We start from the raw sequence: 25,506 nt of genomic DNA, 5'->3' as shown, positions 1-25,506 counted from the left end.
CCTAAGAGAATAATGGACCTGATCATGAAGTGTAGGTTACTTTGATATATCAGGAGTGAGATCTAAAGTTACAATCAAAACCTTAATATGTTGGGCAGCCGTATTTAGTGTTGATGGAACATATATTCTCAAGATAGAATTCATAATCTCTTAACAGAGATATAAAATATTCTCTTGAGATAAGTTTAATGGGTTTGGTTATTCAGAGTATTTGGCCTAACCACTTTAGTAAGGAGTTACTAAAATTTATATTTATAAAATTGGATTTCATAAATATATAATGAATAACTTAAAGGATTAAATCAGGTACTCAAAGACTAAGATGTAGTAATCTTCAAAGTGGCAGTCTACATTCATGACTTTGTATTACCATGAATATTTTATGAAGGGGTTGCATATATAATAAAGTCTTGGAATATAATTTATTAATAAGGCCTAGAGTGCAATTCTATTTATATAATGATATTAAATATAATTAATAGTTACTTTAAACTTGTCAAGAGTTGACAGAAAAGCCCAAGACCCATTGGAGCTAGAGTCTTATTTGTTCCCTTTTGGTCTCACTCCAAGCCACATACTAAAGCCCATTTGGAATGGCTCAAAAGGTTAGCCTAATTAGATAATCAGTTAAATATAAGGAGAGAAACATACAAAATTTTGGGTTAGACAAAATGGAGTGTATGTGAATGTAAGTCACTCTCTTATTCTCCCTTGGGTATTAAGTGGAATTGAAGTGAAGATTAAAAGTATTCTCAAGTACTTCTAATCTTTGGTTTTTGAATTTCACCGCATCATGGTACTCTCTCTTATTCTTGAATTCTGAAATTTACGTAGTACATGTTATTAATAGCGAATGAAGTAGATCCGTAAATTTTTCCACTGCTTATGTTTTGAATGGGATACAAACATGTATATTTCCAACACTATATAATTTCTATTTCTAGATATTTACATTGATCTGCCTTTATCTTACCTCTTTTTAGAAGAGGGATCTGTGTGAGGGTCCTATGCCTTGCCTAGATATGTGTTTGTTCATCTTATTTCCCATTACAACACTTGTGGTTGTTAATAATATTGTGGAAGAAGAATGTGAACTTATTCATGAAAGTCAACACAACCCACCAATTAAAGGAGGGTGTTTTGTTTCATGGTACTACAAGTTTAAACACAATAAGGGAGATGAAATGTGGCTACATATGATTCTAGATAATGGTGTATACTAGACTAAGTGTAATGTTAACCTTCAAAAGGAGCTATGTCATTATTTACTTAAAGGCCAAACTTAATACGGCATATTATTAGTGTTTGATAAGAGTTATCATAATAGCACTAATAATAAGAATATTTCGCAATCAATCGTAGTATTTATAATATACTTGCTATCAAGGAATTCTAGATATGGGATTGGGTTGTCGTTTCATATTTTATATTATGGTTTTATTAAGGTTCCATACTATATGTTTATATGCTAAATTGATAATGTCTGGTTTACTTATTATATTCATGTTTGTTATTTTCAAATTTAAATCATGGCATCTTTTAGCCCATTTGTTACTATTCTTAATCAAAACAAACTAACTGAATCCAACTATGTTGACTAGAAATGAAATTTGAAAATTTTTCTAACTGCTGAAGAGCACAGGTATATGCTTAATCGACCTTGTCCTAACTTTCCATCATTAGATACTCCTCTTGAGGAAAAACAGCGGTATGATCGTTGGAAGAAATCTAATGAGATGACCAAGGGCTATATCCTAGCATCTATTTCAAATGTTTTACAGCATCAAATGCAAGATGTAGAACTAGTTTCGGACATAATGCTAAGTCTGAAGGAGATGTTTGGTGAGCAAGACCGTTCTGCAAGGCAAAAAACTATGAGGCAAATTTATAATACCAAAATGGCTGAAGGTACTTCAGTGAGGGAGCATTGTCTTAGGATGATCTCTCATCTGAATACATTGGAAGTTTTGGGTGCTGATATTGATGGAAAATTCCAAGTGGATATGATACTCCAGTCACTACCAGAATCATTCAAGGAATTCAGACTTAATTATAACATGAACAAAAAGATTTATACATTGTCTGAATTAATGAATGAGTTGGTGGCAGTGGAAGGCATTCTTGGTACATCTAGTATTAATGCTAATATGGCTGAAGCTTCTACTTCTCAACCTAAGTCGAAAGGCAAGGGTAAGAAGAAGAAGAAAAATGACTTCACCAAGCAAGATGGTAAACAAATTGCCTTAGGAGTTGCCAACAAGGGAAAGAAAAAGGACTATGCCAAAGGAAAGTGTTTCCATTGTGGCGAGAAAAGGAATTGGAAAAGGAATTGTCCAATATTCAGAGTTGCCAAGAATAAGGGTATGAAAAGTACATTCCTTCTTGAAACATGTTTAGTATAGAATCTCATGGATTCCTGTTGTGTGAATTCAGGTTGTACCAATCATATCTGCAATTCTTTGTTGGGGTTCCAGGAGACCAGAAAGCTAAATGAAGGGGAAATGTTTCTTACCTTGGTTGATGGGAGCAGAATTCTAGTTGTAGCTGTTAGAGTGTTTAATTTATGTTTTGAATCTAAAGTTTTAATATTGGAAGACTGTCTGTATGTACCTAATGTTCGTAGGAATTTAATTTCTACAACTTATTTAGGTAAACATGGATATTATGTTATCCTGAAAGATAATATTGTAATAAAGAAGGATAAAGTGTTTATCTGTTCTGGCAATATTGTTAATGGTCTTTGTATTTTAACTCCTGATAAGCATGAATTATACAATTCAGAATTAGATAATAACTCTCATGTAAAATCATTAAAGAGAAAGTTTCCTTCTACTAATGATGCATATCTTTGGCACTTGCGTTTAAGTCATATTAATTCAAACAGAATTCAAAGACTGATCAAAGATGGACTCTTAGAGCCATTGGACTTTGATGGATTTCCAGTTCGTGAATCTTGTTTGGAGGGTAAAATAACCAAACAACCTTTTAATGCAAAAGGTAGAAGAGCCCGAAAGTTGCTTGAATTAGTTCATACGGATGTATGTGGTCCTATGTCAATCCAAACAAAAGGAGGTTATGAGTACTTCATCACTTTTACTGATGATTACTCAAGATATGGTTATATGTACCTAATGAGATGGAAGTTCGAAACCTTTGAAAATTTCAAAGAGTTTAGGGCTGAAGTTGAAAATCAATTAGGTAAACGCATAAAGGTCATTCGATTAGATCAAGGTGGCGAATATCTTCTTGGGGTTTTCAAGGACTACTTAACTCAAAATGGGATTGTATCCCAATTGACTACACCTAAAACTCCCCAACAAAATGGTGTAGCAGATAGAATAGGATTCTTTTAGAAATGGTTAAGTCCATGATGAGTTACTAATGCCAATTTCCTTTTGGGGATATGAACTAAAAACTGCAATGCATATTTTGAATTTAGTTTCATCAAAATCAGTTTCCAACACACCTAAGGAATTGTAAAGTGAGCGTAAGCCTAGTATGAGATACCTCCACATTTAGGGATGTCCAGCACATGTGTTGAAAGGGAAGTCTGATAAGTTGGAAGCAAAAACAAAAGTATACATGTTTTTAGGGTATTCAAAGGAAACTAAGGGTTATTTATTCTATAATTATAAAGATAACAAAGTGTTTGTTAGTACCAATGCCAAATTTTTGGAGGATGATCATATGAATAATTTTAATCCTAGGAGTAAAGTTGTCTTGGCTGAAATAGATGAACTTGTAATTGAACAACCAATGGATGAAACTAAGGATGATGTGGTTGTTTTAGATACGCCACAAAATATTACTCATGAGATGACTAGTACATAGGAGCCTCGTCATAATGGGAGAGTTGTTCGGCCACCTATAAGATTTATAGGTTTGGAAGAAACTTATGAAGCTATGCCAGAAGAGATTGAATCTGATCTTTACACTTATGAAGAGCCAATGAATGATATAGATGCACATCATTGGGTCAAAACTATGAAATCTAAATTGGATTCTATGTATTCCAATCAAGTATGGGATCTTGTAAAAGTATCTAATGACATTAAACCTGTTGGTTGCAAATAGGTTTATAAGAGGAAGAGAGGGATAGATGGAAAGGTACCTTTAAAGCAAGACTAGTGGCGAAAGGGTATACACAAAAAAAGAAGGTATTGACTTTGAGGAAACTTTTTCGCCAGTAGTTATGCTTAAATCTATCAAAATTCTCTTATCCATTGCTGCTCATTATGATTATGAGATTTGGCAAATGGATGTCAAGACTGCATTTCTTAATAGCAATTTTGAAGAATAAATCTATATGATGCAACCGGAAGGTTTTATAGCAAAGAACCAAGAGGATATGGTATGCAAGTTGAAAAGGTCCATTTATGGACTTAAGCAAGCATCTAGATCATGGAACATCAAATTTGATCAAGCAATCAAGTCATTTGATTTTGAACAAAATCTTGATGAACTATGTGTGTACAAAAGACATCGAGATAAAGTAGTAATGTTTTTAGTGCTTTATGTTGATAATATTCTAATCATTGGGAATGACGTAGGGGTTATGTCATTGTGAGAGACCACGCTCCCGGCCTGTTTTTATGATGTTGGGCCAAATCCACGTGAATAGGTGGGGTCGTGTTATTACCTCTCAAAATGGAGGTTCAACTAGTTATATTTTCTCCTTTAAATTAAGGGTTTTACAATTAAGTCGCTGCTTATTTAATTACTAGGATAAATAAGAAAATCAAAATTGAAAAATTCCTCATTTTATTAATTTTCAATTAAATTTATATTGATCATATGAAAATTACATGGCTTTGGTCCTAGATACAATTTAAGATAAAATACATAACTTTGTTTTTTAGTTACAATCTAAAAATTGAAAATTACAAGGATAAACATTGGTCTATCAACCCTTGATCTAAGTTCGGAGACTATGTTATAAGGTGAGAAGGTGTTAGACACCCACCTTGCCTAGTGAAATCGGTCTTCTAGACTATGATGACCAATATTCATATCACATCATCCAATATGTTATCAATCAATTTGCATGTTGAATTTAAAGTGTGTGCATATAATAAACCCTAATTCAATTTATTAAGCATTTCATTTGGATTGAAAAATAAATTCTAGTGAATGTGTGTGGATGGTGTATCCTAGATTCAAGCATTTAAAAGAATTATTAAACAAACATCTTTTTTATATTTTTGATGTGGATTTAAAATCGAAACTAGTTTTATGCATGAACATGTGATGAACAACTAAGAACATATGAATAACACATAAGAACATTTGAGAACATTCAAATATATTTAGGAGAATTTAAATAGTTACTATCCTAATTTGATCCTAAATTCTCATCATGGAAACACAAAAAACAAGTTAGGGAAAGAAATTATACTTTCATGCAAGATCCATATGGTGGAGGAGGAGACTCTTGGTAGAGGTCCTAAGGGTGGAGGAAAAAAAGAGTTAGAAGAGGAAGAATGAATCTCACTCAATACATTGATTCTTAAGAAGATCAAGATATAACAAGACTACTCAATTTCACTAAAACTCAAGAGAGGGGAAGAGAGGGATTTTTTTTTTTTTTTGGTCTTGGAATAGAAGAGATGAGGATTTATATAGTTGTGATGGAGAAAATATGAATGAAAGGTCATTTAATAAGAGTTGACAAAAGATCATGAACCTAGACCTTATTTTAGCCTAGGGATATCGGGTGCATTAAATTTAGAGATTGGTGGGAGTGAAGAGCAAGCAAATTCGATTTTCCCGTAGCTACTATAGCAGCCTGTAGAACCAAATTAAAAAAAATCATATTTTCCTCAATTATGATCGGAATTGTCTCGTTCTTGTACTCAAATTGAAGCCTTGGATGTCTAGTTTCTGAAAAAATTAACCTCATTCACAGATTCAAAATATTCTAAGAGATATCAACGAAATGGTGAGCAGAGGTTATTTGTTAGAAAATAATTTCAGTACAATTAACATTAATAAGTCCCAAATTAGTTTCCAATTAACATTAATAGGCTCCAATCACTCCCATTTCAGACTTAATTAGTTCTGAATTTACCCTAATTAAAATATAATTACACAAATTACTCATTGAATAATTAATATTTAACTATCTAATTAATTAGGTGTGCGTAACCCTACCATAAAATGTAGTCTTAACCAATCAAATTATGACACATCATTGATCTCAAATTGATTATATTTATAACCAATTGAAATCAATTGTTCATAATCACATATAGTCAGACTCAATTTGTGATAGTGCATCTCAGCCATTAAAACTTGATTTGATGAAAACTTGATTTGATGATAACTTTCAATCCGGTGGTCCGATTAGGGCTTATGACCAGTCAATTTGATTATTACAACATTAAGATCATTTTAGTGAAATGAGATTATGGATATAATGACTAGAATCAAGATACATATTTTCAAGACAAAATTACCCTTTTACCCTCCAAGTGAGGTTAACTGCTGGTTGCAAAATGAGGTGTCAACAATCATCAATAAAGGTTTGGTTGTCAAGTCAATTTGATATGAAGGCCTTGGGCGAAGCTAACTTTATTCTAGGGATCAAGCTTTGGTGAGATTGAAAGAATAGGATGTTAGGTTTGTCACAAGCTAGATATATAGATAAGGTTCTAGAACATTTTAGCATGCAAAACTCCAAGAAAAGATTACTTCCTTTCAGACATGGAGTTCCTCTATCTAATGACCAAAGGCCTAGGACTCTTGAGGAAGAAAATATGATAAGACAAGTTCCCTATGCTTCTGCAATGGGAAGTCTCATGTATGCCATGCTATGTACTAGACCAGATATCTGTTATTCAGTTGGTATGGTCAGCCGATATCAACCAAATTCAGGACTTAAACATTGGCAAGCTGTAAAGCATATTCTTAAGTATCTAAGGAGAACAAGAGATTATATGCTTGTTTACCATAGTGAGGATTTGATTCCCATTGGTTATACAGATTCAGATTTTCAGTTAGATCTTGATTTTAAAAAGGTCCACTTCAAGTTGTGTGTTCACCGTGGAGGTGGAGCCATATATTGGAGGAGTGTTAAGCAATCTTGTATTGTTGACTCCATCATGGAAGCTAAATATGTTGCTACTTGTGAAGTGGCAAAGGAAGCTATTTGGCTCAATAAATTCCTTTCTGATCTTGGTGTTGTAAGAATGGAGCAAGTTCCTATTACATTGTTCTGTGACAATAGTGAAGCGGTTGCACAATCTAAGGATTGAAGGAATCGCAAAAAAAGGAAAGCACATAGAAAGAAAGTACCACATCATTCGAGACATTGTTGCTCGAGGAGATGTAGTAGTAGCAAAGATTGATAGTGCAAGTAATCTAGTAGATCCCTTTACCAAAGCCTTACCCCAAAGGACTTTTGAGTCACATTTTGAGGTAATGGGAGTTAGATTAGTGCATAATAGTCTTTAGGGCAAGTGAGAGATTGTTAAGATTAGTGCCTTTAAATCCTATTGTATGATGCTATGTATGACTTAATGTTGTGATTAGTAAAGTTATTTTATTATTATCTAAAATAATGGTAACATAAATATGGACATTATCATATAGTCCATGAGATGCATAGTATGTGATTTATGTGACTTAGTCACAAAAAATATAGATCACAAGTTCTTTGTAAACTTAGAATTTTAGTTCGCAGTTAGTAATGAAATTGAGCATTTTACCTCAAAGACTATAACATATCAATTAAAATGATTTGTCTTGATCATGGAAGTGGAGACTTCTAGTTAATATGTTGATATGTTTTAAGAGTTAAGATATATTGAATTGGACCGCTGTGAGATTTATTATTCTCCTAACAACTGTCAAATGAATAATAAATCTCACGACTTTTATTTACATGAACTCTTAATCCTGAGAGAACAATGGACCTAATCATGAAGTGTAAGTTGCTTTGATATATCAAAAGTGAAATCTAAAGTCACGATCAAAATCTCAATATGTTGGGCAGTCACATTTAGTGTTGATGGAACATATATTCTCAAGATGGAATTCGTAATCTCTTAATGAAGATATAAAATATTCTCTTGAGATAAGTTTAATGGGTTTGGTTATTCAGAGTGTTAGGTCTAACCACTTTAGTAAGGAGTTAATAAAGTATATATTTATGAAATTGGATTTCATAAATATATGATGAATAACTTAAAGGATAAAACTGGGTACTCAAAGATTAAGATGTAATAATCTTCAAAGTGGCAGTCTACATTCATGACTTTGTATTACTACGAATATTTTATAAAGAAGTTGCATGTATAATAAAATCTTGGGATATAATATATTAATAAGGCATAGAGTGAAATTATATTTATATAGTAGTACTAAATATAATTAATGGTAACTTTGGACTTGTCAAGAGTTGACAGAAAAGCCCAAGGCCCTTTAGAGCTAGAGTCTTATTTGTTCCCTTTTGGTCTCATTCCAAGTCACATACTAAAACCCATTTGGAATGGCTCAAAAAGCTAGCCCAATTAGATAATCAGTTAGATATAAAGAGAGAAACATACATAATTTTGGGTTAGACGAAATGGTGTGTATGTGAGTGTAAGTCACTCTCTTATTCTCCCTTGTAAACTGATTGAAAGACCACACTTCTTGGGTATTAATTGGAATTGGAGTGAAGATTAAAAGTGTTCTCAAATACTTCTAATCTTTAGTTTTTGAATTTCACCGCATCAAGGTACGCTCTCTTATTCTTGAATTTTGAAATTTACATAGTACATGTTATCAATAGAGAATGAAGTAGATTCGTAAATTTTTCTGCTGCCTATGTTTTGTATGCGATACAAACATGTATTTTTCCAACACTTTATAACTTCTGTTTCTAGATATTTACATTAATCTGCCTTTGTCTTACCTCTTTTTAGGAGAGGGATCTGTGTGAGAGTCCTATGCCTTGCCTAGTTATGTGTTTGTTCATCTTATTTCCCATTACAACACTTGTGGTTGCTAATATTATTGTGGAAGAAGAATGTGAACTTATTCATGAAAGTAAACACAATCCACCAATTAAAGGATAGTAAAAACAGGTTCTAGAAAAGCGTGTCAAGGAGTTAATTTCTAGCTTACAGTTATTGGGTGATTATTAGGGCTTGTCGACACCACCTGTCTGTTATTTCTGTAGCCAATCAGGTTGCTTCCAAAGCAATAATGTTCGTTTCAAACCTTCAAGTCAGTAATGGATTCTACGTGGGTGTTTGGCTCCAAATTAAAAATAAAAAAATAAAAAAAATAAAAAAACTAGTTTATTTTATTATTTAGCTTATTTTTGCTACTATTCATAGGCCCCATTGCACTTTTTGATACTATTCATGGGTCCCAGTATACTATTTCAATTAACTTTTACCTTTATTTACAATACTTTCAGCAAAATAAGCAGATTCCAAATAGATCCTACGAATGTGTAAGCTAATTGTCGTAAGTACTTATTACTTTTCAACATCAAAATTTGTATATTGTGGAGGCTTTTTGTTTAGAAAGAAGTAATAGATGTAAAGTTGATACATATTCCTTGATGAGCCTAATTTTTATTTATAAAAGAATCTCTCTAGATGGTCCACCTTTGTATTTGTTTAATTGTAAATCCGCCTAATTGTTGATTTCTGCATTCTTTCTTGGAGTTTCCTGTAGAGGTAAGTCTTTTTAAACAAAAAGATCGAGTTGATCATGCTGAGTTGGATCACTTCAGTTGGACCTGAAAAAATGATGTCTCTCTCTAATTTTGTGTTAATCTTAGATTCTTTTTTTTTTTTTTTTTTCCAGTAATTTTTTGTTTTCTCTTTTAGATCAGCTTAAAGGGCTTATATGTTATTTTCATTATTGCTTTTTACTATCTATCTTCCATGCAAATTTGGTTATCTGGTTAGAGCTCCTCCCTTATATTCCTGATGGGTCTTGATATTTGTCTATGTGATATTCTTGTTAGGCTTCTTATCTTCCAATTTGTTTGTTTGTTTTTCCTTTTCTATTTCTTTCAGCTAGAAACATGTGACATCTGATTGTTGAGGCTTTAAACGCAAGGAATCTGATGGCCATTTTTTTTTTGGGTAAATTCTAATGGAGACATTGGTATATTATTGGCCACATGGAGGATGAATATGATTCTGTATTAGATACTTACAAAACAAAGGGTAATTAATTTGATGATGTCCTGATGGATATTATGACATTTTGTAAAATTCATAGTTATTGGAAATTTGCAGTCCTTGCTCCTTAGAGATATCACATTCACTTCCAAATTTCCAATATCGTTCTAGGATTTTTGTGGATGTCTTATAAATAAGAAAAGTTATACACCTCACTTTAGTCATTTAAAACGTTGTAAACGAATATTGTTGATACGAGTATTAAAAGAGAGAGTAACATGAAAACCTTGGCACAATACATTTGGCTTGAAAAGAAATATATTATTCATACAAACCTAGGAAAATGAATAATACTTGTAGGGTTTGTTACCAAATATTGTTGATACAAGTATTAAAATTTTTAAATTACCTTGGAATAATATATGTGGTTTAAGATGAAATATACTTACGTTAATACAAACATATGGTAATGAATAATACTTGGAGGGTTGTAAGCGAATATTATTGATATGAGTATTAGAATTTCAAAATTAGTTTATTTTATTTTATTTTATTTTGAACATGAGTTGAACTTGAATGCATAACCAATTTAGATTTCATATACAAATTTTGATCCAAAAACAACTTTCATATTTTGAATTCATTGTCAAAGAACTAAAAAAAATGAAAAGAAAAAAAGAAAGGTGTTTCCTTGCTTTAAGAGTTTTAAAAGAAAGATTATCAAAGTCATTATATTTCTAATATAAAAATAAAAGAACTCTAAAATAAATATATTATTATTTGGATTAAAAAATAATAATTTTTTTAAAAGAAAATTTTTAATTCTTAATCATGTTTCAAATTCTTGCGTTTGTCGAAAATGTCAAAGACCCACTTCATAGGAGGAAAGAACTCAAAGATCCACAACAAAGAGAATGGATACCACGTATGTTCGTAATAATGGATACCATAATTTGTAGCAAAATTTAGATTGAAAAAATATATGGCTTCAAAGAAAAGGAAATGCAAAAATATATCATATATATATATATATATATATATTACAAATTTGGAAAGGAAAAAAATTTGATATATAAAACACATCAAAAAATTAGAAAATATATTTAAAGTATATAAAATAAAATAAAAAGTATGTTTTTATGCTAAAAAAGAAAAAGAAAAAAAAACTCAGTGAAAAAAAAAAAAAACATTTGTGTTTGGTAGAGTAGTTTAAGATGAGATTTTTGTTGTTTTTTTAAATACGTGTGAATAAAAAAATGTGTGTAAGTGTATTTGAAATGTGAAAATTGTTACTCAAACAGGGATACCAAACAGGCAGCCACTTGAGCTTGTTTGGATAGTCCAAAAACTGAGTAATATCACTCAGTTTTCATGATTCATCATCCAAAACTTGTGGGTCTCACTAATGAGGTAAAGCCCATTTGGTTTGAGGAGTTTTGAATTATATAACTCAGTTTTGATAACTCAAAACTCAAAAATTGTGGGACCCACTCAAAGTATGTTGTTTGGTTTTCATAATTCAAAACTCAAAAAAAATTGAGTTAGTGTTATGAGAATCAAAAACAGATTTTAGGAGTTTCCAAAAACTGAAAACTGAGATATCAGGAGGTTGTTTGGTAACGTTGTTTTAGTAATGTTATTTGTATTTTTTGGATATACATGTGGGTAAAAAAAGTGTAAAAATGACGAAACGTATGTAATGTTATTTAAAAACTGATTTTTTTTTTTTTTTTTTAGAATCTTAGAGACTGAAAATATGTGTTTAAAGAGGTATACCAAACGGACGAGTATTTAAGTAACATCTTGGTAATAACTAGGGGTGGCAAATGGGCGGGTTGGGTCATAAATGGGTTGGGTCATAGATGGGTTGGGTGTATAATTACTCCATTTATCCATTTATGACTCGTTTATATATAAATTAATTATCCATTACCAACCCAACCCATTTAATTAGTAACCCACCCATTTAACCCAATATGACCCAAATACCTCTAAAAAATGACCAAAATACCACCGAAACTTTAAAAATTACCGAAATACCCCAAAACCTAAAAATTACTAAAATACTTCTAACCCTAGAAATTTACCGAAATAACCCTAAAACTAAAAGATGACAGAAATGCCCTCGTAACCTAAAAAATGGCTAAAATACCCTTAGAATCTAAAAGATGGTCAAAATAACCCCGAAACCTAAAAAATTACCGAAATTCCCTTGAAACCTATAAAATGAATGAAAGACTCTTAGAACCTTTAATTTGTCAAAAATATCCTTGAAACATCCAAAATAACCTGAAACCTCTATTTCGGTAATTTTAGATGTTTCAGGTGTATTTTGGTCATCTTACATGTTTAGGGGCATTTTGGTCATAATTTGGGTTTCAGGGGTGTTTATCGATCATTTTTTTAGGTTTTGGGGTTATTTTGGTCATTTTTTTTAGGTTTTTGGGGGTATTTCGATCATTTTTTAGGTTTTTGGGTATTTTGGTAATTTTCTTAGGTTTTTGGGGTATTTCAGTTATTTTTTAGGATTTAGAGGTATTTCGGTCATTTTTTAGGTTTATGGAGTGTTTTGGTAATTTTTTAGGTTTAGGGAGTATTTTGGTAATTTTTTAGGTTTAGGGAGTATTTTGGTAATTTTTTAGGTTTAGGGTGTATTTTGGTAATTGTTAAGTTTTGGGGGTATTTTGGTCATTTTTTTAGATTTTTGGGGTATTTTGGTCATTGTAATAGGTTTTGGGGTTATTTTATTCATTTTTTAGGTCTTGGGGTATTTTAATCATTTTACAGGTTTCAAAGGTATTTTGGTTATTTTTTAGGTTTCGGGGGTATTTTTGGTAATTTTAAGGTTTCAAAGGTATTTCGGTCATTTTTAAGGTTTAGGGGGTATTTCGGTCATTTTCTAGGTTTAGGAAGCATTTTGGTCATTTTTTGGGTTTTTAGGGTATTTTGATAATTTTTGGGTTTTAGGGATATTTTGGACATTTTAGAGGTTTTTTTGGGGGGGGGGGGTATTTTGCTCATTTTAGAGGTTTTGGAGGTATTTTTCTCATTTTGTGGGTTTTGAGGGTATTTTGGTCAGTTTTTTGGGTTTTGGGGATATTTTGGACATTTGAGAGGTTTTGGGGGGTATTTTGCTCATTTTAGAGATTTTGGAGGTATTTTGGTCATTTTGTGGGTTTTGGTGGTATTTTGGTTATTTTTTGAGTTTTTGGGGAATTTTGGTCATTTTTTGGGTTTCGAGGGTATTTTTGTCATTTTTTGGGTTTTGGAGGTAATTTGGTCATTTTTAGGTTTTAATAGTATTTTGGTCATTTTTTGGGTTTCAGAGGTATTTTGGTCATTTTTTGGGTTTTGGGAGTATTTTTGTCATTTTTTCGGGTTTCAGGGGTATTTTGGTTATTTTTTGGGTTTTGGAGGTATTTTGGTCATTTTTAGGTTTCGGGGGTATTTTGGTTAGTTTTTGGGTTTTGGTGGTATTTTAGTAATTTTTAGGTTTTAGGGGTATTTTGGTCATTTTTTTGGATTTTGGGTTATTTTGGTAATTTTTAGGTTTCGGGGGGGGGGTTTGGTCATTTGTTTGGTTTTTGGGGTATTTTGATCATTTTTTGGGTTTCAATGATATTTTGGTCATTTTTTTTGGTTTTGGTGGTATTTTGGTAATTTTTAGGTTTTGGGGGTATTTTGATTATTTTCTGGGTTTTAGGGGTATTTTGGTCATTTTTTGGGTTTTGGTAGTATTTTGGTCATTTTTTAAGTTTTAGGGGTATTTTAGTCATTTTCTAGAAATTTAGATTTTATGTTGTTTATTTAAATTTTAGATGGGTTTAGTGGGTATTAGTGAGATTATCCATTGAGACTCATCTAATTAAATAATCAAATGGGTCTTTACCCATTTAACCCAAATATTCAAATGGGTTGGGTTAAGACTTATCTAAATAAGGTGGGTAATGGATAAATTCATGGATATGGATAAAAATTGTCACTCCTAGTAATAACATATTATTAATGGGACCCACTCTTAAGCCTCGTCACGTTCAAATGTCAGACCCAACCAACTACTTTTCTTCTTTCTTTCTTTCTTTCTTCTCCGGTTCACGCAGCTTCTTCACTTTGCCTATGTTATTTCTCACTTCTCTCTTCTTTAATTTTTTTTTTTTTTGCTTAAATCGATTTTGACCATCAACGGTAAGATCGATCGCTCTCTCTCTTGGATTTCTCTCTCACCATCCGTTCGTCCCTCTCTCTCTCATGCTTCACTCTCTGTTTGCGACTTTGGGTAGCCGATATAGTGGTGGCCGTGGTTGTGGTGTGGCTGTGGGTATGGATGTGGGACGTGACCAAATTCTAATCAGAGCCATGGTGGGTTTGGGTATTGTGAATTTTCTATGGGTTTGGGTTTTGGTTTTGTGAATTTTTTTTGGGTTTGAGTATTGTGAATTTTCTGGGTTTGTCACATGTTCATTGTGTTGAAGGTGTGTTTTCAGTTTTGGTTTGCTGTGTGGGTGTGGTGTAAAGTTTTAGTGAACAAAACTTTTTAGGTTAAGCTGTGGAAAATGAACCCAGAAAATTCCGTATCTCAAGAAAATTCACAAAATTTCTTTGGTCTGACTTGGTTTGTTATTTGTTGATTATTTCGTATCTCAAGAGTCAAGAAGTAAAGGGATTTTTAAACAAAGGAGTATAAAAAAAGAGTCTTTTTTCTTATAAATTGCCACTCAAAAATGGTAATGCGTTTGTTTGTTGTAGATTAGACAAGGGATTTGTTACAGAATTTTTTGCAAGTATAAACAATTAAACATGAACCAATTAAACACAAGGATCTGGATTGCTGTATTGTTGGCCTCTCATCTTTTGTTAAAAAAATCATTTTATGATTTCTGGGTATTCAATATTCATCACTTGTAATGGTATGAGGTAATGGAAGCGTGACAAAAGGAAAAGAACTGTTTATAAAAAATATGTTTATGTTTATCAAGGAGAAACAGAGGAGTTTGGGAGGGGAAAAAAAAGAAGTGGGAGAGAAAGAAAGAGACGCGGGTAAGAAAAAAAAAAGAGGTTGAAACTTTATAAAAAATCTGACCCAATTTGACATGTGGGCTCCACATGTTGGAGTGAAATTTGAGTTTTTGTGAAGAAATCTAAACCCAGTTTTTTATCCAATCGAATTGTAGTGTGAGTTAAGTAAGAAATAAAGAAGAGATAGGAGAATTGAGTTTAGTTTTTGAGTTATGAAAACTGATTTATGAAAAGTGAGTTTCAGTGATGCTTCAAGCCAAACGAGCAGTGTTTAGTTTGATTTTAGATGTTTGTTTCCGTCACTTTAAAATTCAAAATTTTGAGTTTAAATAATAGAAATTGAAAACACAATTGTGGTGTTTTCAAATTATGAATGTTGAGTGATACTGTGATAGTGACAAAATAGTAAAAAAATAAAATTTGTGAGGCTTTATTTTCCTAACTTGTCACTGTTAAGTAAAAGTATCATGCCACTTTTTTATCTTTACCTTTTCCTTTCTTTCTTTCTTCTACTCTGAGTTCCACCGGGTTTTTTTTTTTTTTTTTTTGCTTTTTTTTTTTTCTCTACCTCTTTCTTTCTTCTTCATGCGCACTCTACCACCAACAATATATATATTTTTTTTCCTTCTTTTTCTTCATTCTTTCTTTTTCTTTCTCTCTTTCTTTCTTTCTTTCTTCTTCTACCGAGTTCCACCATTTCACTGGTCAATCCCACAGTTCAAAGTCATCGTTCAACCATTTCTCTCTCCAACAGTTGACCAAATACTAGATTTTTCACCAACCAAACATCGAAATTTTTATCCCTACCCAGATCCCTTGCTATAAATGAGACGAATTGTCTCTCCTAAGTCTCAGCCGATGTTTTCTTCTTCTTCATCTTCTTTGTCTGGGTCGACTCCAACTCCGACGACGACGACGACATCGACGTCGATGACCGAGACGGTGAATGGGTCCCACCTGTTCAACATCTCAGGGTACCCGCTCTTGAAAGGTATTGGGATCGGAAACAGCGTGGCGTCCGATACTTTCACCGCCGGCGGGTACTCTTGGGCAATTTATTTTTACCCGGACGGCAATAATGTGCAGGACAATGCTACGTATGTTTCGCTGTTTATAGGTTTGGCGAGTGAAGGCACTGATGTGAGAGCGCTTTTTGAACTGAAGCTTTTGGATCAGAGTGGGAAAGAGAGGCATAAGGTTTATTTCGATACCCAGTTCGATAGGGGGCCTTACACGTTCAGAAAGCGCGGTCAAATGTGGTAATCGATTATTCTTTCTAAATTTGGGGTTTTTTTTTTTTTTTTTTTTGGTGATCTTGATTATAATTGTTATGATTATGATAGTGTTTGTTATGTTTATGTAGTGGGTTATATATTTATTTTTGCTGAGTGTGTTAATGTTAATTATCATGATTGTTGTTTCTTTGCTAAGTTCATTCTTAGTTGTTGATGAATTAAATCCTGTAGGGCACTTGTTAATGAGTGTTACATGACCCAATAAACATAACAATTTTTTGAAATTGGTCATGTTAACGGGAAAATTGAAAAATCTGTGGAAAAATTAACTACTTTTTTTTTTTCCTCATAAAAACTTTCTTAAAATGGTTCACTAACTTTTCCCTTAATACATTGTTATATTTCTTGGTTTCTCTGCTGCTAGAAAGCTAGTGCTCAGGCTCTAACTTCTCTTGCACTGTAGAATTGGTTGTCCCTTCGTTTTGAAGGAGTTGTAAGTTTCCTTGGAATAACAAGTGTATTCCTTGGCTAGTGGGGTTTTTGTTCAAGGGTTTTGGGAAACAGTAAGTTGAGATGGACGACCTTGCACAATCTTGGAGGAAACTAACTCTCTCCGATAGAGAAGGGCCAGGATGTTGTCTCACTGCGGATGAAAGCGAAAGAAATTTTTCTATAGCAGCTAAATTTCTCACCAAAAGGGCCATTAACGTGGATATCATAGCTAGAACCTTTACGCCATTATGGAGAGTTCGGAATGGTTTTAAGGTTAAGATCATTGGGGATCACAAGGTTCTGTTCTCCTTTGAAAAGAAAGAGGATGTGGACAGAATCATGAGTAGTGAACCTTGGAGTTTCGACAAACATTTGGTGGTTATGCATCGATATGAGAATGAGGGGCCTTTACAAGAATTAAAGTTTGACAGAACGGTTTTTTGGGTGCAAATACATGGAATCCCAATGAGATATATGACTATGGAAGCAGCAGAAAAAATCTGTAGCACTGTGGGAAAGGTGATTCGTCCTACGGATCCTAGAGTTTATGATGGTGGCAGTTTCTTGCGTATCCAAGTATCCATAGACTTAACTCTTCCTCTGTGCAGAGGTCGATTAGTTTCCCTGAACAAGGATAAGCAGGTGTGGATTGCCTTCAAATATGAGAGACTACCGAATTTATGTTACTGGTGTGGTCGTCTTACACACGATGATAAGGATTGCGATCTTTGGATACAGAGTGAAGGAACATTGCAAGCTGAACAGAGGGAGTTTGGGTCATATCTAAGAGCTGCTCCATTCAGTATGTCACGAAAGAACATGATCACTGTCCCTGGGTATTACTCCACGAGGAAGACAACTAACTCGGAAGCCAGTACGGAGTCTCAACCAATGGCAGAAGATCATACAGCCCAGTCACAACCCTCTGATGTTGACGCCGTGCCAGGGCAGAAGCAAAACGGCGACAACCGTTTCAGATGGAGCGTTGATCAACCATTAATGCCCAACAGTCGTTTTGGAGTTAATTCCAGTTATTTCGTGGAGCCTGAAATCACGTCACCAATAAAGTCCAATAAAGCCGTGATAAAGGAGAATTTAAAGCAGCCAAATTTGGAAGGAACGGCGCTGACTGAAGAGGTTTTGGACAGGTGTGAAGGGTCGGTTACAGCAGCCACGTTGGTAAGTGACGAATCAGGAAAACAGGGGCCAGATCAGATTAATGAAGCACATGCATCTCACGCACCTAGTAGGGTTTTGAAACAAGAAGGGCAGAAGAGGATTCTACCTACCTGGACACGTAGAAGCAGGCCACCGACTCAAGAGGCTGCTGCAAACAGTGACTGTAGTTCAGGAAAGAAAAGGGAGAGAAGGGATTCAGAGGATCATTCCGAGTTGCCACCAAAACGTTTTCAGGCTTCTCAGAATGAGGAAGGAGTATCTATTTTATTGGTGGAGGCTGATTATCAGCCCCGCCAAAATCAATGAGTTGCTTAGCATGGAACTGTCGTGGGCTTGGGAACCTACGTACAGTGAGAGAGCTCGGGGAGATAGTTCGGGCAAAAGATCCCTCTTTAGTGTTCTTAGCCGAGACACTAACAGATGAAGCAAGGCTAGAATTTGTTCAAGGTAGTTTAGGGTTTGATCATAGATGGGTGGTTCCGAAAGTGGGTAGAAGTGGTGGATTGGTTCTTTTTTGGAAGGCTTCGGTGAAACTAACGGTGGTGGGATCGTGCAAATACTATATTGATGGTTTTGTCGACAAAGGTGAAGAGAGTGAGTGGAGGTTAACGGGGTTTTATGGTGAGCCAGAAACGGCTAACAGAATTGAGGCATGGAACAAACTTAGGTGTCTTAATTCCTACCCAACTTGTCCATGGTTGTGTTTGGGCGACTTCAATGAAATTGTCAGACAAGATGAAAAGGTGGGGGGTGCTTTAAGGTCTCATAATCAAATGCAGCTTTTTAGAGACGTTCTGGATGAGTGTGGCTTTATGGACTTGGGATTTGTGGGTCCAAAATTCACTTGGGCAAGACACTATGAAGACGGTAGTTCTATTTGGGAAAGATTGGATAGAGGTTTGGCCACAAATAATTGGTTCCTTAAATTTCCAGGATCGAGGGTACATCACTTGCATTGTGATTCCTCCGATCACCAACCCATCCTTGTTGTCTTTTCGGGTTTGGAACATCCTAGGAGGAAGAAACCTTTTAGATTCGAGGAAATGTGGCTTTCTAACACTAGTTGTGAAGAGGTTGTCAAAGCCGCCTGGTATTGCACTAGTGGAGCCGAAGATGGGAGAGAGGTTCTGAATAAGGTGGAGAAGTGTGGTAAGGATTTAAACTGGTGGAATAGGAATGTTTTTGGAAATGTCCGAAGGGAGCTAGAGAAAGCTAAAAAAATGCTTATCGAGGCAGAAAGGGAGGCCATTCTCAGTGGTAATAATTTTCAAGTAAGGCATTTGAAGACTGAGATTGAGGTTTTGCTTGATAAGGAAGCTATCATGTGGCAACAACGGTCCAGATTGTTATGGGCTAGGGAGGGGGATAGAAATACAAAATACTTTCACAGTTGTGCAACAAGGAGGCATCGAAAAAATTTGATAGAGAGTATTAGAGATGATGAGGGGGTGTGGAGGGTCCAACAGGAGGAGATAGGTGCAGTTTTAGTTGATTATTATAAGTCACTATTTGCATCCACGGATCGAAGTGTGACTCCAACTGTTTTGGAATGTATACCACCAATGATTACGGATGAGATGAATGAAATATTGTGCTGCAAATTTGAAGAGAGTGAAGTGACCAAGGCGTTGAATCAAATGGCGCCTCTCAAAGCACCTGGACCAGATGGAATGCCTCCCCTTTTTTACCAGCACTTTTGGGGCACTGTTAGTCATGATGTCACTTCTTCAATCCTGATGTGGTTGAACTCAGGTACCTTACCCACTCCTTTGAATCATACCTTTATAGCTCTTATACCAAAGGTTAACTCTCCCGAATATGCAAATCAATTTCGCCCTATTAGCCTTTGTAATGTGTTGTATAAAATATTTTCCAAAGTTTTAGCCAACCGTTTAAAAAAGCTGCTTCCTTCCATCATTACAGAACATCAATCTGCTTTTACTAAAGATAGATTAATTTCTGATAATATTCTTGTGGCCTTTGAGACATTACACTGCCTTCAAAAATATAATGCTGGTTCCCATGGGTATATGGCAGTTAAATTAGATATGAGTAAAGCCTATGATCGGGTTGATTGGGGTTTTCTTGAAGAGATTATGAAGAAGATGGGTTTTAATGAAAAATGGGTAAATCTGATGATGGTGTGTGTGAAATCAGTTACATACTCTGTTTTGGTGAATGGAGAACCGTGTGGTATGATTAAGCCCACAAGAGGAATAAGGCAAGGAGACCCCCTTTCTCCCTTCCTATTCCTATTGTGTACTGAAGGGTTAAATGGGATGATAAAGCAGGCTGAGAGGAGGGGCGATATCCATGGCTTTTCTCTATGCAGACGGGGTCCAAAACTAACACATCTGCTCTTTGCAGATGATAGTCTCCTTTTTTGCAGGGCAACTATGGAGGAGTGTGGAAAGGTTTTGGAAGTGTTGAATCAATATGAGGAAGCTTCGGGTCAAAAAGTGAACAAAAGCAAAACCACAATCTTTTTTAGTAAAGCAACAAATGTTGAAGCGAAGAGGGCTATCAAGGAGGCTTGGGGTGTGTCAGAAATAACGCACTATGAGAGATATTTGGGGCTCCCATCTTTTGTGGGTAAAGGAAAAAAGGCTAGTTTCAATTTTATTAAAGAGAAGGTGTGGCGGAAACTTCAAGGGTGGGAAGGGAAGTTACTTTCTCAGGCGGGTAGAGAAGTGTTGATTAAGTCGGTTATCCAAGCTATCCCTACTTACACAATGGGGTGTTTCAAAATTCCGATCGGCTTATGTAATGAGATTGAGGGCCTAATCAAGAAGTTTTGGTGGGGACAAAAAGGAGACCGAAGGAGGATTCATTGGGTTAAATGGGAAGATATGACAAGATCAAAAATACTAGGTGGAATGGGCTTTCGAGAACTCGCTTTGCACAATGATTCTCTCCTTGCAAAGCAAGCATGGCGTTTATTGCACAATACCGATTCACTATTTTACAAAGTTTTCAAAGCCCGTTTTTTTCCTAACACGACTATCATGGAAGCTACTGATTCACGGATGGGCTCCTACGCTTGGAGGAGTATCCTACATGGCAGAGATGTTTTACAGAGGGGTGCTAGATGGCGGATTGGTAATGGGCAGAAGATTAAGATATGGCAGCACCATTGGCTGCCAAGGAAGCATCCACCTTATTTACCGGAGTGTCCAATTCAAGACTTTGAGGATTCAACGGTAGATACACTCATTGATCCAAGGAGTAGGCAGTGGGTTGAGGAGCTGGTTGACGGTCTTTTTACAAGGGAGGATGCCGAAATAATTAAAAAAATTCCTTTAGGCCAAGCTTCAGCCGAGGATACTCTGTTTTGGCCCCATTCAAGCAATGGTGTCTACAGCTGTAAATCCGGCTACAGATTTCTAAAGGAAGAGGCAGCTGCTATGGGTGATGTTGCACAAGATCATCAAAACAGGGATAAGCATATTTGGAAGAGCATTTGGTCTTTGCATACACCACAAAAGGTGAAGACCATGCTGTGGAGGGCCTGCCGTGAAGCTCTGCCAACAAAGCAAGCCTTAGTCCGTCGAAAAGTCATTGAAGTTTCAGATTGCGAGCGGTGCTGCAACTCCACAGAAAATTCCTTACATGCTCTGTGGCAGTGTCCTGAACTGGACCCGGTGTGGGAGAATGCGGAGTGGGGTTTCAGAAGTTCAGTGCAGTTCCTGGATTTCAAACAGTTATGGTCGTGGTTGGTTATGCAGAAAAAGGATGTTGAATTGTTTGCAGTAACCGTATGGATGATCTGGAACCAGCGGAATAGAGTAAGACTCAATATTCCAGCTGAAAGTCTTCACCAACTTGCCCATACCGCCAGGACGTGGCTACTGGAATTCCAAAGGAGAAATGCAGGTCACGTACCTCAAGTTCAACAGGAAACACGTCGGACAAGAAGCAGGTGGAAGCCTCCGAGGGATGAGTTTTTGAAAATAAACTACGACGGCGCGATCTTTCCAAACGAAAATAAATCAGGGATAGGCGTGGTGATAAGAGATGGAGATGGTGAAGTGATTGCATCATGCTCGAAATTGTTGCATCAAGCCTATAGTAGCAGAGAAGTGGAGGCGATGGCAGCTGTTACAGCCCTTTCTTTGGCATCAGACATAGGAGTTCAACAAGCCATATTAGAAGGAGACTCACTGGAAATTTTTAAGGCTCAAACAGAAGATTCGGTCCCTTTAGCTCCATTTGGTTTATTCATAGATGAGGCGAGAAGTTTATCCTCACAATTTGTCAAATTACTTTACTCTCATACTTTTAGAGAAGGTAATTCTTTAGCTCATGGTCTGGCTAGACATGCCATTGGCATACCAGATTTTCTTGTGTGGATGGAGGATGTCCCACCACATCTTTATTCTGTAGCTCATGCCGATTTAAGAGGCACTGTTCAATAAAAATTTTGATGTTTCCCCTCAAAAAAAAAACTTTTCCCTTAATTAAATTCAAACACATGATTATTTTGAAATTATATGGTTATTGAAAAAGTTGTCAAAGTATTAATTACATTTTTTTTTTTAACTTTTTCCATAAAAAAAAAAACATTTATTACAACAATACTAAAAAGGGATTTTTGACTATTGTGTTCCTATAACGCGATGGAACTTCACACACATATACAATTAATTAAGTTAAAGTAGAATTTTTATCTTAAAAAAAAAATTTTGAAAATCGACACAACAACGTAACATCGCTGGTACAATTACTAGTTGAAGAATTTGAGGACGCCCTAAAACGACAACAGAACAACGCCGGTACAATTACTAGTAGAACAACGGTTTCCTTTACTTTCCAAGTTAACAAAAAAAGAGAGAGAAGAGGTTCACGGACGAAGGTGGAACTGTGGAAGCAGAACAAAATGGCACCACACGATCTCCACCATCCGTTCAAACGAGCAGCGATCTCCGATCAACAGAGGAGCAAAGAACTCTCCTCCTCCTCCTACCATCATTATTTCGTTATTGTGAGTGAGAAATTAGCTGGAGTGACTGATACAGCAACAAGCAGAGCGGCTTTCTTTGTAAAACCCAACACACAAAAAGAGTAAAGTAGAAACCCCAACCCTACGTGATGCTATTGATATTGATATAATCGCGAAATACCATTTATACCCTCTTTTTTATTTTTTTTTATTTAGTTCCTGACTGTATTATTAATAATCAATTAATTGAATCGAAACCGGACCAAATAGAAATAGATAAAGAAAATAACCAAAAAATTTAACATACACACACAGGCCACAGCCCACAGTCCAGTCCAGTCCACAGTCCTTGTGGTCTGCTCTGCTACATCCTCCCGTTTTATGACCGGTGATTGAATCTCTAAAACAAGCTGTTTATACCCAATCGGACCAAAAGGTCTCTTCGGTGTGTTCTTGCTCTTTTATCTTTTGTAGATTCCATGTTTGCAATTTGTGAAGTTGGGTTCTAAGATCATATATCCTTGCAGAGGGCCCAGTTGGCAGAGTCTCTTCTTCAAACTTTGGAGAAATGGTTTGAAGGGCTTAGAGTTGGAGTTGGTCCCCCACAGCGGGATAATGAAGGAGGTTCTAAGAGTCGTGGTACGAGGTCATCTAGGCAGGATAATGGAGGAGGTTTTGGGAGTCGTGGTATGAGGTCATCTAGGCGGGATAATGGAGGAGGTTCTAGGAGTCGTGGTACGAGGTTGTCTCGTCAAAGGACCTTGAATTTGTCTCGTCGGAGAACCCGAGGTCCTTCGACACCTTCCAATGAAGATGAAAACAATCAGCTCGGCCAATTCCTTGCAAAACAAAGAAACTTGCTTTTCCTTGTATTTTTGTTTATGTTTTATGTTTTTGTTTTTTCTTTTTTTCTTTTTGTTTTTTGGTAAGTGATGTAGGGGTGTTTAAAAAACTGCTCTGATCACACGGCTGTATCACACCGGCGGCCAAAGATTCTTGAGGCCCACTTTTATTTTATTTATTTTTTGTTGCTAAAACCAACTTCTATTAAACAGAAGAAACAAACAAACAGTCTTTCCTCCAAGCATCACAAACTTCATCTGGGAGGAAGGAGTTCCTCTGGCATAGTACACTGTTAATATCCCATGTACACTTTGCAAGATAATGTGCTACAAAATTAAGCTCTCTCTTAACCCAGGACAAAAAGATACATTCACATGTAAGCACGTACACTTTGAATGAGTAACAACAAAATGAGCGGTTGCTTAAAGATACTTTAAGCAACCACTCTTTCAACTCATCTTTGTACTGAGCTTTCAATCTCCAGTTTCCGGTCTCTTTCATTTGGATTTTTCTAATTTTCTCAGTCAACCTAGCAATTTTGATATTACTAAACCCAAACATCACAGGTTACTTCTTGTTTCCCGCACAGTTTAAAGGCATCTCATCCTTTGAATTCGCTAGACCAAGCTTGATTTATCACCACAAAGCTTCTCAAATCCCTCACCCAGGTTGCTTCAAATCTGAGAGGTCTTGGAGCACAAAAATTACTTGGAATATTATCTAACAACAAAGGACAATGATCTGAGTTAACAGCACCAAGGTGGTAAATAGTAGCTTTTGGGAAAATGCCTCTTCAACTTATGCCACCAATGCCTCTGTCCATAACCTTTGTCTAATACAACTTTTACCCCATCTCTTCTCAGTCCATGTGAAAGACTACCGTTGGCCCCAGGTCAAACATCAATTCCTTGAGAAAATAAATTTGGCGCTGAAGTTCTAGCTCTCCTACCTCTATCTTTTTCTTGATCATCTATTACTAGATTGAAATCCCCTAGGCAAACCCAAGGCTCCTCTATAACTAATAACATAGCTCCCAAGTTCTCCCAAGCCTTTCTTCTTTTAGTAGAGTAAGGAAGACCATAAAACCCAATCAATGCCCGTTGACATGCACCATCATTAATCTTGACAGCCACAACATATTTATTAAAATCAGCTACATCTACTTTGAAGTAATTTTTCCACGTCATTCAAATTCCCACTGATCTACCGGCACTGCCTAAAACAATCTTTTCCGCAAAACCTATGGCTTTCATGACCCTTTCTGTCGTTTCGTCTCGTCACCAGCCTTAGGGTCCGTTTGGGAGTTTCTAAAGGAATGGAGTGGAATGGAATGGAATGATCATTAAAGGAATGGAATGGAATAGAATGGAATGGGTTTAGTAGGGAAAGGAATGGAATGGAATGGAATTTAAAAATCTTGTTTGGATGTTATAAAATAAAGGAATGGAAAGTAAGTAACACCGTTTGGAAGTGACATTAGAAAGAATGAAATGGAATCATTTTATAATAACATTACTATTATACCCCTCATTTTAAAGAACATAAAAAATAATCAATGAAAACTTATAGTTGCTAAAAAACTAATTCTGTATATTTCTATGTGTAAAGCAATTCACACATCACATATTTATTCTTAACAAAATAAATATTGTCTAACAATGCAAACAAATATCTTTAA

At 35.3% G+C, this 25,506-nt stretch overlaps 2 protein-coding genes across 3 annotated transcripts in view; both read left to right on the top strand.

The window, feature by feature from the left end:
* The window catches only part of LOC115959768 (BTB/POZ and MATH domain-containing protein 1-like), a 64,461-nt gene extending 40,329 nt beyond the window's left edge, over positions 1-24,132 (top strand). Inside the window, exon 4 of one of the 2 annotated variants that reach the window (XM_031078327.1) lies at positions 23,513-24,132. In XM_031078327.1, the coding sequence (XP_030934187.1) occupies positions 23,513-23,914 (402 nt within the window). In that variant the 3' untranslated portion in view covers positions 23,915-24,132. The remainder of the gene's footprint in view (positions 1-23,512) is intronic. The other variant, XM_031078324.1, reaches the window with a different exon arrangement.
* On the top strand, positions 15,762-16,709 carry LOC115959771 (BTB/POZ and MATH domain-containing protein 4-like). The gene has a single exon (XM_031078333.1). The coding sequence runs from the start codon at positions 15,966-15,968 to the stop codon at positions 16,401-16,403; it is 438 nt and encodes a 145-aa protein (XP_030934193.1). The 5' UTR covers positions 15,762-15,965; the 3' UTR covers positions 16,404-16,709.
* Positions 24,133-25,506: the final 1,374 nt, after the last annotated feature.

This window comes from Quercus lobata, chromosome 9, assembly GCF_001633185.2.
Source record: "Quercus lobata isolate SW786 chromosome 9, ValleyOak3.0 Primary Assembly, whole genome shotgun sequence".
Taxonomy (NCBI): domain Eukaryota; kingdom Viridiplantae; phylum Streptophyta; class Magnoliopsida; order Fagales; family Fagaceae; genus Quercus; species Quercus lobata.
Note: the sequence above shows the minus strand (reverse complement) of the source record. Positions and strands in the feature narration are given on the sequence as shown.